At 41.6% G+C, this 17,775-nt stretch overlaps 1 protein-coding gene across 1 annotated transcript in view; it reads left to right on the top strand.

Moving 5' to 3' along the window:
- The window catches only part of acsl1a (acyl-CoA synthetase long chain family member 1a), a 57,289-nt gene extending 39,559 nt beyond the window's left edge, over positions 1-17,730 (top strand). Inside the window, 14 exon segments of the mRNA XM_064925974.1 lie at positions 161-212; positions 1,687-1,760; positions 2,378-2,455; positions 2,971-3,070; positions 3,073-3,104; positions 3,675-3,809; positions 9,337-9,432; positions 9,986-10,058; positions 10,313-10,401; positions 12,328-12,444; positions 13,829-13,972; positions 14,221-14,322; positions 15,436-15,507; positions 15,722-17,730. Of these exon segments, the coding sequence (XP_064782046.1) occupies positions 161-212; positions 1,687-1,760; positions 2,378-2,455; positions 2,971-3,070; positions 3,073-3,104; positions 3,675-3,809; positions 9,337-9,432; positions 9,986-10,058; positions 10,313-10,401; positions 12,328-12,444; positions 13,829-13,972; positions 14,221-14,322; positions 15,436-15,507; positions 15,722-15,862 (1,305 nt within the window). The 3' untranslated portion in view covers positions 15,863-17,730.
- Positions 17,731-17,775: the final 45 nt, after the last annotated feature.

Here is a 17,775-nt window from a genome sequence, read left to right as displayed (position 1 = left end):
AAACAGTGGTGATTTAATGAATCCCAAAGAAACAAATAATATAAGTATTAGGTTACTACTGTCTTTACTATGTTATTTGTTTGTGAATATCTGGTATGTCTGTACTGTTAAAATAACGTGCTACTAGTTTGCTCTTAAATCTCCTTGTGGTCTGCTATAGCCCCCAACACCAGAGGACCTGGCACTCATCTGCTTCACTAGTGGAACCACAGGTGTGTGTGCATTAATTCTGCCTTCATGTCATTACTTGGTATTTCAGAATTTGCATATCCCACATTAAAACAATCAAATGTATTTCATAAAGCTTTTTTTTTTTACATCGGTAGTTGTCACAAATTGCTTTACAGCTTCTACCCCCAAGGCATAAGACTGCTGAAGAAATTAATTAAATGGCCACCCGGACTACTTGCATTGCCCCCCCCCCTTACACTGCTGCTACTCGCTGTTTATTATCAATGCATAGTCACTTTACCCCTACCTACATGTACAAATTACCCAATCCTACTTGAGTAAAAGTCTAGAAGTATTTGGTTTTCAATATACTTATATACAATATACTTAAGTAGCAAAAATACAAAAATACATGTAATCAAATATACTTAAGTGTTAATAATTTCAAATTCCTTATATTAAGCAAACCAGACAGAACCATGTTTACATTTTTTTTTAATTTACAGATAGCCAGGGGCATGCTCCAACGCTTAGATTGTGAATTGAACCATTTTCATGTCCTGCTAAGCATTCAAAATGTCACGGAAAATGTAAGAAGTAAAAAGTACATTTTGTTTAGGAATATAGTAAAGTAAAAGTTGTCCCAAATATAAATGAAGTACAGATGCAAGTAAAAATACTACACCACTGCAAATTACCTCCACTAACCTGTACCCCTGCCCATTGACTCATTACCGGTACCCCTGTATATAGCCTCGTTATTACTTTTTATTTGATTTTAGTAAATATTTCCTTTTCTATTTCTTGAACTGCATTGTTGGTTAAGGACTTGTAAGTAAGCATTTCACGGTAAGGTCTACCTACACCTGTTGTATTCGGCGCATGTGACAAATAAAATATGAATTGATTTGAGATACCCATCCTAAAACCCCATAGAATAAGCAATGCAGAGGTAGAAGCACTGTGGCCAGGAAGAAACTTAGAGGGATGACCAGTCCTCTTCTCGCTGTACCGGGTAGAGATTTAAGAGTACCATTTAAGTCCCGATTTTGTTTTGCCAAGATGTTCATAGGGGACCAGCAGGGTCGGAGAATAACCATAATGGCTATAGAGGGTTCAAACACTTCAAGACTCTTAAGGTCAGGCTTTTCATAGTCAGGGATTCAATGTAGAGAATAGACATTTTAAAAGTATGAACAGTCTTATTTCAAAAGCAACACAGTAGAAAAATAGGCCAGGACACTGACATGTATAATGTAATACAAATAGTATGATCGTCAAGTGTGAAGAAACACTCACTGACATACTGTGCACATGCATGATCAGGAGGATGTGTTTTACACTTGTGACAATGATCCAGTTGATAAACTGTACTAATCCTTTTCCATGAATGGAGACTCTCCCACACACATTTGAATTACTGACTCTTTTTATTAGTGATATTGTGTACTGAAAACGTGAAGCATCTAACCTTCAAGATTTAATAAATGGTCACTTGTTTTCTTTTACTCTCAGGAAACCCAAAGGGTGGAATGCTTACACATGGCAACGTTATTGCCAATTGTGCTGCTTTCATCAAGATAACAGAGGTAAACTAACCACCCTTTTGATGAATTTGTTCCTTGAAGGGCTTATCAAAGGAAGTGTAAGCATTGTGAATATCAAAAGAAATATAGGTATCGTGAAACTAAGTGTTTTCTTATAACAGTAAGTAGAATTTATTCAACCCGGTAACAATAGAAAACAAGTTCTTATTTGCAATAACAAACCTGGCTTAAAAACAGCTATTTTTATCTTAACATTTTCCTCTGCTTAGATGGTCAAGTAAAACAAAATGGGCACTTATTATGCTTAGTGTCATGTTAATATGCACTGTTGTATTCCACAATGTGTGGAAAGCTGCTATTTACCAAGCCTTTTTTGCACTTCCTTACCCACCCCCCCTGCTAAATGCCCTTTAAAATCCAGGCACTTATTCTTTTTCTCGCTCTTGTTCCTCAATCTTCATGTTGACTGACTTTCCTGTCTGTCCTCTCCTATCCGGTCCCTTTTTTTCCTTCCATATCTTTTCCCGCTCTGTCTACTCAGAGCGTACTCAAGCCCAGCACTAAGGATGTGCTCATCTCCTTCCTGCCATTGGCCCACATGTTTGAGAGGGTTTTTGAGGTAATGCAATGCCTGACGCGGGTGGGTGTGTCTTCCGCAGGTGCACTGCATGCTGAACCTCCATGACATTCACATGTCCTACCTACCTCTAGCACACATGTTTGAGAGGGTAGTGGAGGTACGTACTGAAACTGATAGAATGACGAGAAGCAGGAACCCCTCGTTTCATTTTACCCTTGTTAACTGAGACTGCAAGGATTGACCATCCATGATATCAGAATTTGAGATTTAACCTTGTTTTGTGGCTATATAGTGTTTTGTTTACATCTTCTTTGTTTATAAATGTTGGAGTAAAATAAGCTTATTTTGGATTCTGATGGGGTATGACAGTTGGACGAAGCTCATCAGGCATAAGTTACATTCTTCAAGAATCCGTGTGTGTGTGTGTGTAGATAATTATATTTATTTTAAAAGGCCAAAAATGGTTGTAGCAATTGTGGATTGCCCCCTTTTTTTAAATACAATGTCAAATAATTGAGCTTAGCTTGATTTGGTTTGCCCACTAACACAAAAGTGCAAACTCAAAGCTAGATCACCTAAAATTTATTGGAACATATTTGACACGTGTACTTGACAGTTAACAGACACTTCCTTTTTCATCTGCCTCCTTCTCACACCTCCACCCTTCTCCAGGGAGTGATCCTGGTGCACGGTGCACGGATTGGCTACTTCCAGGGGGACATTCGGCTCCTGATGGACGACCTGAAGACACTGCAGCCAACAGTCTTCCCTGTCGTCCCCGCCTGCTCAACCGCATGTTTGACAAGGTCAGATATACTGTAGACCCTGAAGGATGTTTTCAACAATAATATGACCGTATCATTTAGTACCAGTAGCTGGATTTATTTTAATAGGACATGCATAAAAGATGAATACAAAAATGTCTTAGTTGTGGAATAGTTGTACATGTGTATTGAAACCTTACTTAAAGCATGGGTAGGTGTGGGCAATGGTATGAAAACCAAGACGCTTCATAAACATTGCAAAGGTGGATTGAACTGAATTTGACCACAAAGGTTTCAAATAGCTCAGTGGCCTAGATTGCTTTGGGGTTTGATATATTGTTGAATACTTTCTTTTCTTTGGAGAAGGGGTGGTAGGTAGCCCAGAGGTCAGACGGGTGGACCAGTAGCTGGACAGGCACTGGTTCAAATCCTGGGCTGGGCTATAAAAGAGCAAACTGAACTGTCAACCAATGGGCTGCTGCTTTCCAGATTGTTGCTCTCCATCCACTCCAGTTTTGCCCTTGATGAAGGCACAAGGTTGGGAGCTGGGCATAAGACCAATATCCTTTGCAAGATAAATAAATAAGATTTATTTTCCTCTCTCCTTCAAAGATCTTCGGACAGGCCAACACGCCACTGAAAAGATGGCTGCTGGTTTTCGCCTCCAGGAGGAAGCATGCCGAGATGATGAATGGCATAGTCAGGAAGGACAGCTTGTGGGACAAGCTCATCTTCCAAAAAGTCCAGGTACCCATGGATAGGAACCTGATGGTCGTGCTAGAAAGGACAATGTTGACTTTAATGTTGCAACTTATATGAGCCAAGTTTTGGTTTCGGGTTCTGGGTGAGGGTTAAGGTTAGGAACGGCAGGTAGCCTAGTGGTTAGTGATGGGCCAAAGGGTTGCTGGATCGAATCCCTGAGCAAGGTAAAGGTAAAAATATGTTAAATAAAAATGGTTTTTAGGATTGTGGGTATTGTAAAGATGAGGGTTAATGGTAAAAATAATTGGTGGTAAGTGCCACACATTAGTATTTTTCATCATGGCAAATTTGTATGAAGCATTATAATGCAACACTTAAAAGGATTAGCCCCCTTTAAAAAATGCCTGAAATGACATACCCAAATCTAACTACCTGTAACTCAAGCCCTGAAGCAAGGATATGCATGTTCTTGGTACCATTTGAAAGGAAACACTTTGAAGTTTATGGAAATGTGAAGGGAATGTAGAAGAATATAACGCATTAGATCTGGTAAAATATAATGCAAAGAAAAAAATAATATATGTGTATGTGCCATCTTTGAAAGGCCATGTTATTCCAGCCCAGGTGCAATTTAGATTTTGGCCACTAGATGGCATCAGTGTATGTCACGTTTTAGCCTTATCCAATGAACCATTGCATTTCTGTTCAAACTTTTGCATCAAGACTGCCCAAATGTGCCTAATTTGTTTATTAATAACTTTTCATGTTCAAAATTGTGCACTCTCCTCAAACAATAGTATGATATTCTTTCACTGAAATAGCTACTATAAATTGGACATTGCAGTTAGATTCAATTCTTGTTATCCGTCTGCCAAGATCAGATATGTCTGTCCTGAGAAATGTTCTTGTTACTTACAACTTCATGTTAGCTCAACCGTCCCGTGGAAGGCACACCGATCCCAAAGGAGTTTGATTGGGGGGAAAAATGCACTGAGTAGAATCCAGAGGATAACATGTTTCCAACATCGTCCCCGATTGAATACCCCCACAGACCCCAATATCAAAAAATACTTTAATCTTAAGGTTGTCTATTGCAGTGATTCTCAATTGGTTTTGCCTCTGGACCCATATTTAACCAAGTTGTCTGTCGCGACCCAGTATTTGCATTGCAAAAAACTGCTCGAAATGCAATCTGTAAAACTATACTGAACAAAAATATAGATGCAAAAATGACATTGATTCTACTGAGTTACAGTTCAGATAAAGAAATCGGACAATTGAAATAAATGCCCTAATCTATGGATTTTACATGACTGGGCAAGGGCACAGCCATGGTTTGGCCTGATAAGACATAGGCCCAGCCAATCAGAATTTGTTTTTCTCTACAAAAGGGCTTTATTATAGACACACCCACTCAGATGAACCCGCAGGTGAAGTCTGTTGCGGTCCTGGGCTGGTGTTCCATGTGGTCTGCGGTTGTGAGTCTGGTTGGACATGCTGCTGAATCGTCTAAAACAATGTTGGATGCAGCTTATGGTAGAGAATTAACATTAATTTAACATTTCTGCAGTCAGCATGCCAATTGCATGCACCCTCAACTGCATATTTTAGTGGCCTTTTATTGTCCTCAGCACAAGGTAGACCTGTGTAATGATCATGCTGTTTTAATGAGCTTCTTGATAGCCACACCTGTCAGGTGGATGGATTAACTTTGCAAAGGGGAAATGCTCATTAACAGGGATGCGCACACAACTTGAGAGAGAGAAGCTTAATGTGTATATGGAACATTTCTGGGTTCTTTTCTCAGCTCATGAAACATGGGACCAACACTTTACATGTTATGTTTTTATATATTTTTTTCTGTCTGTTTTAAATGCTGTATTTTCATTTAATTTCTACATTTAATATCATGGGAACAACATTCCCAACACGTTCATTGTTAGGAATTTACCCATTCTTGATCAGTGATGATTTTGGCATGTAAATCTTGGTGGGGCAGACTCCCCACTATTTTTTTTTTTAATGCTTGGCAGCAAAGCCGCTACACAACACAGCACTAAACAATACATGAATTGGTCTATAATGGTGAAAGTGCCCACAATGTTAAGGCCTACACAAAGCTGTCCCAACAGCAGTCCCAAAGTCAGGTGTAGTAGCAGTGGTAAGGTTCTCTTGAACTCACTGAAGTCTGAAATGTCCAAGTTTCCAGTTGTTTTGAATGCAGCAGAAGTCGTGCTGGATTTACAGCATGGCCAATGTTGAATGTTTATCCTTTGAAGCTTGGAAAAGAGACTCTTAAACCCAGACTTGGCCCACACACACCAACTCCCCTGAATAGCAGGCTAGTGACTGTTTAGCAGATGCTTGCAGTTAGCCACTAATTTCTTCCAAACCACTCATTGTTGAATTTGCGATTTTCAACTTCTTGTGTAATGTTTATGGCCGATGAGCACCAATTCGCTTTATCGATAATTTCTCTTCATATGACAGAGATAGAAAAGGATTTGCCAGTAGATTATCGACTTGATTCCTTCATGATGATCAGTCCAATCATATTTATTTTTATTTTTATTTTACCTTTATTTAACCAGGCAAGTCAGTTAAGAACAAATTCTTATTTTCAATGACGGCCTGGGAACACTGGGTTAACTGCCTGTTCAGGGGCAGAACGACAGATTTGTACCTTGTCAGCTTGGGGGTTTGAACTCCTTCCGGTTACTAGGCCAACACTCTAACCACTAGGCTACCCTGCCGCCCCATAGCTACGGTAGATATGTTATTTGATGTAAATTTTATCTGTGGCCAATGACCTTTTGCCTTCTTGGATGGGCACTTGTAATATAACTATGGCAGCACCCAAGGGGCTTGAATTTTCTAGCACTCACCTTAGATTTGAGGTGATGTAATGTCCCTATGAGTGACAGAACACTAAGTCAATCACGTGGCAACTAGAGAACATTACCAACCCTTACGCTCAGTATTTTCTGCTGGCTGCCCCACCACCACAGATATCAAAAAAGAGACTGTTTCTATGCGGCTTTATTAACTCCATGATTTTATATATTTATTTATTTTTTTGTTATTTGTCGCTTACTTACAAGCCCTTAACCATCAATGCAGTTTTAAGAAAAATACCTAAATAAAAAATAAGATAATATAAAAGTAACAAATAATTAATGTTGAGCAGTACAATAGCGAGGCTATACCGGTACCCCCTATTTACAGGGGGTACCGGTATGGAGTCAGTGTGCTGGGGCACCGGTTAATTGAGGTAATGAGTACAGTACAAATATTAATTTTCAGTCTGCCTCAGTTTGTATGATGCAATTTGCATATACTCCAGAATGTTATGAAGAATGATCAGATGAATTGCAAAGTCCCTCTTTGCCATGCAAATTAACTGAATCGCCCCAAAACATTTCCACTGCATTTCAGCCCTGCCACAAAAGTACCAGCTGACATAATGTCAGTGATTCTCTTAACACAGGTGTGAACACAGCACTCTGTCAAAGTTTGAATAACAGACTGGAAGCTTCAAAAAGGTGCTTGGAATCATTGTTCTTCCTCTGTCAAACATGGTTACCTGCAAAGAAACACGTGCCGTCATCATTGCTTTGCACAAAAAGGGCTTCACAGGCAAGGATATTACTGCCAAGTAAGATTGCACCTAAATTAACCATTTATCGGATCATCAAGAACTTCAAGGAGAGCAATTCAATAGTTGTGAAGAAGGCTTCAGGGCACCCAAGAAAGTCCAGCAAGCACCAGGACCGTCTCCTAAAGTCGATTTTTAGCTGCAGGATCAAGGCACCACCAGTACAGAGCTTGCTCAGGAATGGCAGCAGGCAGGTGTGAGTGCATCTGCATGCACAGTGAGGCGAAGGACTTTTGGAGGTTGGCCTGGTGTCAAGAAGGGCAGCAAAGAAGCCACTTCTCTCCAGGAAAAACATCAGGGAAAGATTGATATTCTGCAAAAGGTAGAGGGATTGGACTGCTGAAGACTGGGGTAAAGTCATTTTCTCTGAATCCCCTTTCTGATTGTTTGGGGCATCTGGGGAAAAAAGCTTGTCCAGAGAAGACAAGGTGAGCGCTACCATCAGTCCTGCGTGATGCCAACAGTAAAGCATCCTGGGACCATTCATGTGGGGTTGCTTCTCCGCCAAGGGAGTAGGCTCACTCACAATTTTGCCTAAGAACACAGCCATGAATAAAGAATGGTAACAACACATCCTCTGAGAGCAACTTCTCCCAACCATCCAGGAACAGTTTGGTGATGAACCGTGCCTTTTCCAGCATGATGGAGCACCTTGCCATAAGGCAAAACTAAGTGATAACTAAGTGGCTCGGGGAGCAAAACATCTATATTTTGGCCAGGAAACTCCCCAGACCTTAATCCCATTGAGAACTGGTCAATCCTCAAGAGGCGGGTGGAAAACCAAAAACCCACAAATTCTGACAAACTCCAAGCATTATACAAGAATGGGCTGCCATCAGTCAGGATGTGGCCCAGAAGTTAATTGACAGCATGCCAGGGTGGATTGCAGAGGTCTTGAAAAAGAAGGGTCAAAACTGCAACTATTGACTGTTTGCATTGACTTCATGTAATTGTTAATAAAAGCCTTTGCCACTTATGAAATGCTTGTAATTATACTTCAGTATTACATAGTAACATCTGACAAATATCTAAAAAAAATTAAATGAATATTTGGTTGATGTATTTTTTTTTAAATAAAAAAATTTAACACTGAACAAATTCTTATTTACAGTGACAGCCTACTGGGGAACTGTGGGTTAACTGCCTTGTTCAGGGGCAGAACGCCAGATTTTTATCTTGTCAAAACTAAGGATGGTTTCTGGGTGTTGGTGAGCCATGACCAGCATTTTAAAGAATTTCATGCTACATATGTGAGTGCTACAGGTCGGTAGTCATTTAGGCAGGTTACCTTAGTGTTCTTTGGCACAATGACTATGGTGGTCTGGTTGAAACATGTTGTTATTACAGACTCAGTCAGGGACTGGTTGAAAATGTCAGTGAAAGCACTTGCCAGTTGGTCAGCACATGCTCTGACTACACGTTCTGGAAATCAGTCTGGCCCTGCGGCTTTGTGAATGTTGACCTGTTTTAAAGTCTTACATCGGCTGCGGCGAGCGTGTTCACAGTCGTGTTTCACTATTACTTGCCTCAATGCGAGCATGGAAGTAATGCTGACACACATTAATGCCAAAATAACATTTAATACAGGCAACAATAAAATAACTGGTAGGCTTCAAAACTGGTTGTCACTGTCGTTGAAGGTTAACTCACTGGTTTGAGACCAGAAAATCAACCAAAAATGGCACTGCTAATAGCTCTATATTAAATTATTTAAAATTGTAAATTCATTATCATTTCTGCACGACTGGCATATTGTTTTTCTCTTTTCTTAAATTTTATCCCCCCCCCAAAAAAATATATATATATTAATATATATATATTAATATTACGTGCGACCCAAATTTGAGAATCGATGTTCTATTGTGTGAGGTACAACCATGGATGTCAATAACGTCTTTCCTCCTTTGTGTTCTCCAGAACAGTCTTGGGGGTCGTGTGAGGCTGATGATCACAGGAGCGGCCCCAGTGTCTCCAACCGTCCTGACCTTCATTCGGGCCGCTCTTGGCTGCCAGGTGAGACTTCCCTTCATGGATTTACAAATTAAATGACAGGTGCAAGGAAGGATAAACTCCCTCTAATCCATGCTTCCACCAATCCAATGCTTATAAATGCGTGGGGAAGAGTGCACAAATGCAAGCTTTCTCAGAAATTTGGATGCGGAGCCTGGTTGTGTTCCAATTCTCTAACCTAATTCTCATGCCTTTTTAAAAGCATTGTTTGGATTGGTGCAAGCATGGCTGAAAGGAGTTTCCCCCATATTCATCACACCTTTTAAATCCTTCCGGGGGAGTTTACAAGTAGAGAATTGGAATCTAGCCTGTCTCATACCCTAGAGAAGCAGGTCCCTCTGACCTTTTCCTGTTTGTTCAACAGGATTCGCCTAAGAACGAACATTATTGCCAATCTTTATCAGTCAAAACAATCACGTCATGCTTGGGAATCAACCTCACACCTTTCGGCACTCAGGCTGCTGTGGTGCAGAAAGATAGATGATACTAGCATGAGAAACACAAGTTACTTAATTACAATGCTTTCAAATAAATATCTGCTGCCTCTACTTGACAGTTTTATGAAGGCTATGGTCAGACTGAGTGCACAGCCGGGTGCACCATGTCCATGCCTGGGGATTGGACAGCAGGTAATACACATATTCAAGCGTTGCTGAAGCATTCAATTGCTACCACATCGCACAATGCATACTTGTTTAATCCAACAAACAAGTCACACAAATGTCCCTACTCTGATTCTACAATGAACAAGAACAGTTTTACTTCGGTGTCTTGTATGGCTCACTGGAACCTTCATGAAACCTTATGAGACCATGTTGGTATTATGAAAGAACAGACAAATAAAGTGTTACTGGAATGTGACAACTCATCTCTTTTTGCCCAGGTCATGTGGGGGCTCCACTGCCCTGCAACTATGTAAAGCTGGTGGACGTGACTGAGATGAACTACTTTGCTGCCAATGGCGAAGGAGAGGTGAGGTGTTTAGACCAATGGAAGTCCCACCTCAGTCTCACATTGCTCCCTGTCCCTCCCCCTTGGCCCTAACTAGTCGATGTTAGCATATCTGAAGGGTCTGGATAGGTATAAGCACTACAGTGGAAAAGCTTCCACCATACTGATCTGCAAACATTGAAGAATAAGGGCTAAGCCCAGTGGTAGGGTTTTAAGTTTGTTTGGAGTTTGACAAAACAATGTAAACACCATGGAAATTCCACACATGGGGCCACCGTGTTGTTGATAGATCAGAATCTCCTCATTAAAACCCATCAAAATTAGCCTGTCAACTCCAATACATGTTCATGTCATCGTCACCAATCAACTGCATTACACTTAAAAATGACTTCATATACCACCATCGCTCTCTATATGGCTAGCTATGCTACCAGCTTATCTGAACAGGAGTTAGCATTTAGCAGACAGACACTATATATACAAAGGTATGTGGACACGCCTTCAAATGAGTGGATTCAGCTATTTAGTCACACCTGTTGCTGATGGGTGTATAAAATCGAGCACACAGCCATGCAATCTCCACAGCCAAACATTGGCAGTAGAATGGCCTTACTGAAGGGCTCCATGGCATTCAACATGGCACCGTCATAGGATGCCACCTTTCAGTTTTGTAAAACTTCTGCTCTGCTAAAGCTGCCCCAGTCAACTGTAAGTGCTGTTATTGTGAAATGGAAACGTCGAGGAGCAGCAACGGCTCAGCCACGAAGTGGTAGGCCACACAAGCTCACGTAACGGGAGTGCCGAAGCATGTAGTGCGTAAAATTGTCTGTTGGTTGCAACACTCACCGAGTTCCAAGATGCCTCCGGAAGCAACATCGGCACAAGAGACTGTTTGTCGGGAGCTTTGTGAAATGGGTTTCCCTATGGCCAAGCAGCCGCACACATGACTAAGTACACCGTGCTCAATGCCAAGCGTCGGCTAGAGTAGTGTAAAGCTCACTGCCATTACTCTGGAGCAGTGGAAACTCATTCTCTGGAGTGATGCATCATGATTCACCATCTGGCATACAGACGGATGTGTCTGGGTTTGGCGGATGCCAGGAGAACGCTACCTGCCCCAATGCATTTGGTGGATGAGGAATAATGGGTCTGTTGTTTTATGGTTTGGGCTAAGCCACTTAGTTCCAGTGAAGGGAAATCTTAATGCTACAGCATACAATGACATTCTAGACGATGTTGTGCTTCCAACTTTGTATCAACAGTTTGGGGAAGGCCATTTCCTGTTTCAGCATGACAATGCCCCTGTACACAAAGCGAGGTCCACACAAATGTTTTGTCATGATCGGTGTGGAAGAACTTAACTGGCCTGCACAGAGCCCTGACCTCAACCCCATCAAACACGTTTGGGATGAATTGAAAGGCCGACTGCAACCAGGCCTAATCGCTCAACATCAGTGCCCGACCTCACGAATGCTCTTGTGGCTGAATGAAAGCAATCTCCGCAGCAATGTTCCAACATCTAGTGGAAAGCCTTCCCAGAAGAGTGAAGGTTTTTATAGCAGCAAAGGGGGATCAACTCCATATTAATGCACATGATTTTGGAATGAGATGTTTGACCAGCATGTGTCCACATACTTTTGGTCATGTAGTGGATTTTCTAAACCCTAAAGAACAACTTCTAAACATTATGCAGTGAAAACAGCCAAATCAGATTTTAGTAACCACGTTATGGGCCTGCTAGAACGGATTTGATTAATATCCACATTGTTAGATACGCTTTTTTGAATGGGCGCCAATGACTATGTCCTTGGTCTCCCTTCCATTGATCTCTTTACCGTGTGTATTGGGACCTACTGGGGTGGGGGTGTTCCCAGCTTGCTTTGATACTTCACAATTGAGGAGGTGGGTTTGTATTTGATGTGTATATATAATTCTGCTTCTTTGCAGGTCTGTGTGAAAGGACCAAATGTATTCAAGGGCTACCTGAATGACCCGGAGAAGACAAAGGAGGCCTTGGATCAGGATGGCTGGCTCCACACCGGAGACATTGGGAAGTGGCTGCCTGTAAGTACTGTCAACTCTACATTCAACTCTACGCTAGTGTTTTTTTTTAAATCAGCTAGCTCTGTTTCCCAATTCTGATCCTGGAGACCGAATCTTTAGGCATGATGACTTGATTAGTTGAATCAACTGTTAGTGCTATGGCAAAAAACAAAATGTGCACCCCTTTGGGTCCCCAGGACCAAGATTGAGAAACATTGAGCTAGCCTATAAGGCGGGGATGGGAAATTGTCCTCCGGTGGGGCTTGCATGGTTACCATTTTTGTGCCAGAATTAATTAATTTATTTTTAACACTATTTAACTAGGCAAGTCAGTTAACTTCTTGAAACTCCCCATCCCGGATCCGGGATCGTGACTAAAGCCTCAGGCTCATTAGCATAACAAAATCGCAAATAAAATGAAAATAATGCGCCTACTCTCAAGCTTTGAAGAGCTTCGGATGTTTTCAATGAGGAGACTCTCAGTTACATAGCAAATGTGCAGTTTTTCAAAAAAATATTATTTGTGTAGGACAAATCGCTCCGTTTTGTTCACGTGAAATGCGTCGATTTCTGAAAATCGCAAATAAAATGAAAATAATGCGCCTACTGTCAAGCTTAGCCTTTTCTTAACAACACTGTCATCTCAGATTTTCCATTTTTGTGCCAGAATTAATTTTTTAAAAATTTTTAACTCTATTTAACTAGGCAAGTCAGTTAAGAACAAATTCTTATTTTCAATGATGGCCTAGGAACCGTGGGTTATAACTGCCTGTTCATTGGCAGAACGACAGATTTTTTTTTACCTTGGCAGCTCGAGGATTCGATCATGCAACCTTTCGGTTACTAGTCCAACACTCTAACCACAAGGCTACCTGCCGCCACAGAATGCCCAAGAATATTCACCACACATCGGGTGGAGAGGTGAGGAGTGAAATATGCCAGTTTGGAATAAGGGGGATGATTAGGTGGCCATGATGAAATGAGGCCAGGTTGGGAGTTTAGCCATGACAATGGGGCTAACACCCCTACTCTTATGATAATTGCAATGGGATTTTTAATGACTACAGAGGGTCAGGACACCCGTTTATTGTCCCATCCAAAAGATGGCACACTACGCAGGGCAATGTTCCCTTCACTGCCCTGGGGCATTGGGATCTCCTTAGCCCTCCAACACCACTGCCAGCAGCATCTGTTATCCCATCCAGGGAGCGACCAGGACCGACCCTGCTTAGCTGATGACCCAGGACCTACCCTGCTTAGCTGATGATGAAATAAGTACCAGGCAAAAGAGATCAGCAGACATGATGCCTCAATCTATGACTGACTAAGAGTGGGAAAGTAGTAATGGGGCGAAATCTGATGTAGTTAACTAAGTACTGATTAAGTTTGCTTACTCTACTTTCAGAATGGTATTCTGAAGATCGTGGACAGGAAGAAGCACATCTTCAAGCTGGCTCAAGGAGAGTACATTGCCCCGGAGAAGGTCGAGAACATCTACATCCGGAGCGACCCGGTGGCCCAGATCTTTGTCCATGGCGATAGCTTGCAGGTTTGTGACAAACCAAATCATGTGTGCCAAGTCTTCTGCTGTGCTATTGAAACACTTTGTGGTTGGGTATGTACATGCATAATGTTGGTTGTGGATGTGTGCACCATCTAATTGAAACTTGTTTGGGTGACACTTATGACTTTCATATGTAAACCACTGCTTGTAAATGTTGATACATTTGTAAATTAGTATAAATGCTTATGGAATTCTAAAAAGCTAAATATTTTAAAATGTCTTGTTTGACACAGGCATGCCTGGTGGGCATTGTGGTGCCTGATCCAGACTTCTTACCAGGATGGGCAAAGAAGAAGGGCATCGAGGGTTCTTATTTGGAGATGTGTGCAAGCAAGGTTAGCTAGCTTCAATGGTATGGCAGATTTACCTGACAGTGTATTCAGTGGCTGATATCCACAGTCCATGCTAGCATACCTCTTACACTTCAACAAGTGTTGTCCTCAGCAAAATGTCACTGGATCTTGCAGAGCCTCTACAGTAACTCATGGTCCAAACACAACAAGACAGTCGCGAAGAGGGCACGACAACGCCTTTTCCCCTCAGGAGACTGAAAAAATATGGCATGGGTTCCAAAGATCCTGAAAGTTCTACAGCTGCACCATTGAGAGCATTCTTCTTGCATTCTGCTTGCATCACTACGTGGTATGGTGATGCCATACCCCCTTACAGAGGGTAATGCGTATGCACCAGTACATCACTGGGGCCAAGCTTCCTGCCATCCAGGACCTACTGTATATACTAGACGGTGTCAGAGGAACGCCCAAAAATGTATTTTCTAGACTGTTGTCTCGACTACCGTAGGGTAAGAAGTACCGAAGCGCCAAGTCAAGGTCCAAAAGGCTCCTTAACAGCTTCTACCCCCAAGCCATAAGTCTGCTGAACAATTAATCAAATGCCCCCCCCCCCTCTTGTTTTTACACTGCTGTTACTCTTCTTATTATCTATGCATAGTCACTTTACCCCTGCCGACATGTACAAATTACCTTGACTAACATTCCCCCCCGCACATTGACGCGGTACCGGTACCCCTGTATATAGCCTTGTTGTTTTTTATTTTATTCAGTTTATTTAGTAAATATTTTCTTAACTCTATTTATTGAACTGTTGTTGGTTAAGCATTTCACAGTAAGGTCTGCACATGTTGTGTTTGGCGCATGTGACATAAGATTTGCGTGTAAAGCCTTAGAATGGAGGCTTGCACGGTTACCATTTTTGTGCATGCTAGTGTGGATATCAGAACAGAACCAATCTCATCTCAAACACATCAATTTTGTACTGAAAGTTCTCCATATAGAAAATGTGACTTCTGACATGCACATTTTGGGTGGGATTGTATTAATGATAGACTAATGAACAAAATACTGAAAGATAGTTTGAGTGAACTTTTTAAGTACAGCCATTAAGATGTATTGTCTACACTGCCTTGTCTGAAGTGCCTATCTTTCCAGGAGATGAAAAATGCCATTCTGGAGGACATTCTGAGGCTGGGGAAAGAAGGGGGGCTGAAGTCTTTTGAGCAGGTGAGGAATCCTTCCTAACGATCCACACATTCCTTAGGGACCATTTAGACACGGTAACACTCACAAGTGATGTTGGTTCCAAATTGTGCATGATTATAATGCCGCCTCTAGCCCAGAGTACTCTTGGAGGGAAAAAATGAAACAACATTTGCATCTCAATGGGATGCTAAACACATAATAAGCTGAATAATGAATAACATGCTGTCTCGTGCAGGTGAGAGATATCTCGCTGCACACGGAGATGTTCTCCGTCCAGAACGGCCTCCTGACGCCCACGCTAAAGGCCAAGAGGACCGACCTCCGCAGTCACTTCCGAGAGCAGATTGACCTGCTCTATGCCAAGATCAAGATGTGAATCCCAGGTAGAGGGGAAAGGGAAGCAAAGGGTGACAATCTGGAAACCATAGCCCGCTCCCCTTGACTGTAAATGCTCATCGGAGGTGACGGTTGTGGCCCTCTCTTGTCTACTGTGACAGTGTCTTTGGTCCCCTTGTGCTGTAGAAGAGATGGAGTGTGTGAGAGTGACTTATGTTAGAAACCGGGATTCAAACAAGCGTAGGTAGACCCATGCTCTGTGATTAGACTTTTTTTAAAGGTGATTTCCCAGAGATCACTTTCGCCATAAACACAGCGCATGTCAGCGCAATCACTTTTAGGAGTAAATTGCAGTGCACAGGTTATCTACATTTGTTTATATTTAGGCCATAGTGAAAGGGGGAGAGGTTCATGCCTTATTGTCCATGTGACTCTGTCAACCATTCCTGTCAGCCATTTCAAGTGCCGATCGAGTCGTCTCGACTATCTGTCGGTAATCCCTCAATTGTCAGTTTCAATTAACCCGTTTTTACTAATCATCTCTAAGTTCTGACAAACTTTAGTTTTATTCTCTTTTGTTTGTATATCTGCTTTTTTATGTTTCAAGACCACACCCATGCAGACATTTCAGTTGTTGAAAGACTGACAAATCACCATACGCAACATATTAGTACTGTCTTGTTCAACTTGAGAAATACAGTAGCTATTTATAGCAGTCTAATGTTTGTTTCTTTTAATTTAAGTTGATATTTAATATCATTGAATGTTACTGTAAATAGTGTAACTGTAGAAAAGTCACGAGGACTTCAATGGGTCATGGTTGATACAGTAGAAGTGCATGTTTTCTTTCCTTTTTTTCTGCATTCCCTTGTTTTTCAACGTTGTACTGTCAGAAGGCCTGGTCTAAACCTTTCTGAACCTTCCGTAACTATTTCAGCACAAGACACGTAGGAAGATGTCCATTCAGAAAGGTGTTATGATCTTGAATGGCCGCAAAGGAAATAAGCCTCCCACACAGCAGGGATAAGACTGCATGTGCAATACCAGAACAAAAATACACAACCTAAAGTGCCACCAATGTCTCTGCTCTCACACAGAAACATCTATTCCGTAAGTGTCCTTTTAAAACTACAGTGGCCTCAATGTGCCAAAATGCACACGCTGTGACCTGTTCTATCCATAGAAAACAGTCCTGCCGGCCAAGGGATACCAGGGTCATATTCAGCAGGCAACAATCAGGAGCCTAGCAGCCCAATTCCAATTCTCTCACAGAAATGTGCACTTGTCCCCCCCCCCCCTCATGGATGTAAAATGTAATAATTGGGTGTAAAATGGTGCAAGGTATTTCTAGATAGCCCATGTTTACACAAATCCAATGCTTCAAACGGAGGTGGTGGAACTGACTTTTGTCCATTTGGAATGCACACTCACCATCCGTTTTGAAGATGTTTTCTCCCATTTGATGCCTAATGAAAGATAACCTGATCATTCTCCAGGGTAAGCTGGCCAGTATCAAGCCATGGCTCGCTTAGTTTTTTTTTTTTTTTTTTGACAAAAATAGTGACTTTGTTAGGCCTAACCATCATTTACCTCTATATAAGGAACCACATTATAGACATTTCAGTCTCCTTTGAGATCTAACAAAGAAAAAAAGGGTCCTTTATGAATTCAGGTTAATTAACAATGAATTAAGTGCTCATGATGCATATTGACCTGTTTGTTAACATTGTTCTGTACATGATTGGGTTTATCTGCTTGATCATGTTTCGAGAGACAGACGGCCAATACTAGGAACTTGAGCTCTCCTTAAATCGACAGTGTTCGGTTTCAATGTGTTTTTGTACAGGAGTAAAATTCATACCTTTCACTTACTCCACTGTACCAAATAAACCTGTTTGTCCTACTGTAGCCCTCTCTGCTTCATTGTACTTTTTTGTTGTTGTATTGACATTA

Source organism: Oncorhynchus masou, chromosome 20 (genome assembly GCF_036934945.1).
Source record: "Oncorhynchus masou masou isolate Uvic2021 chromosome 20, UVic_Omas_1.1, whole genome shotgun sequence".
Lineage (NCBI taxonomy): Eukaryota > Metazoa > Chordata > Actinopteri > Salmoniformes > Salmonidae > Oncorhynchus > Oncorhynchus masou.
This window is presented reverse-complemented; position numbering and strand designations above follow the sequence as displayed.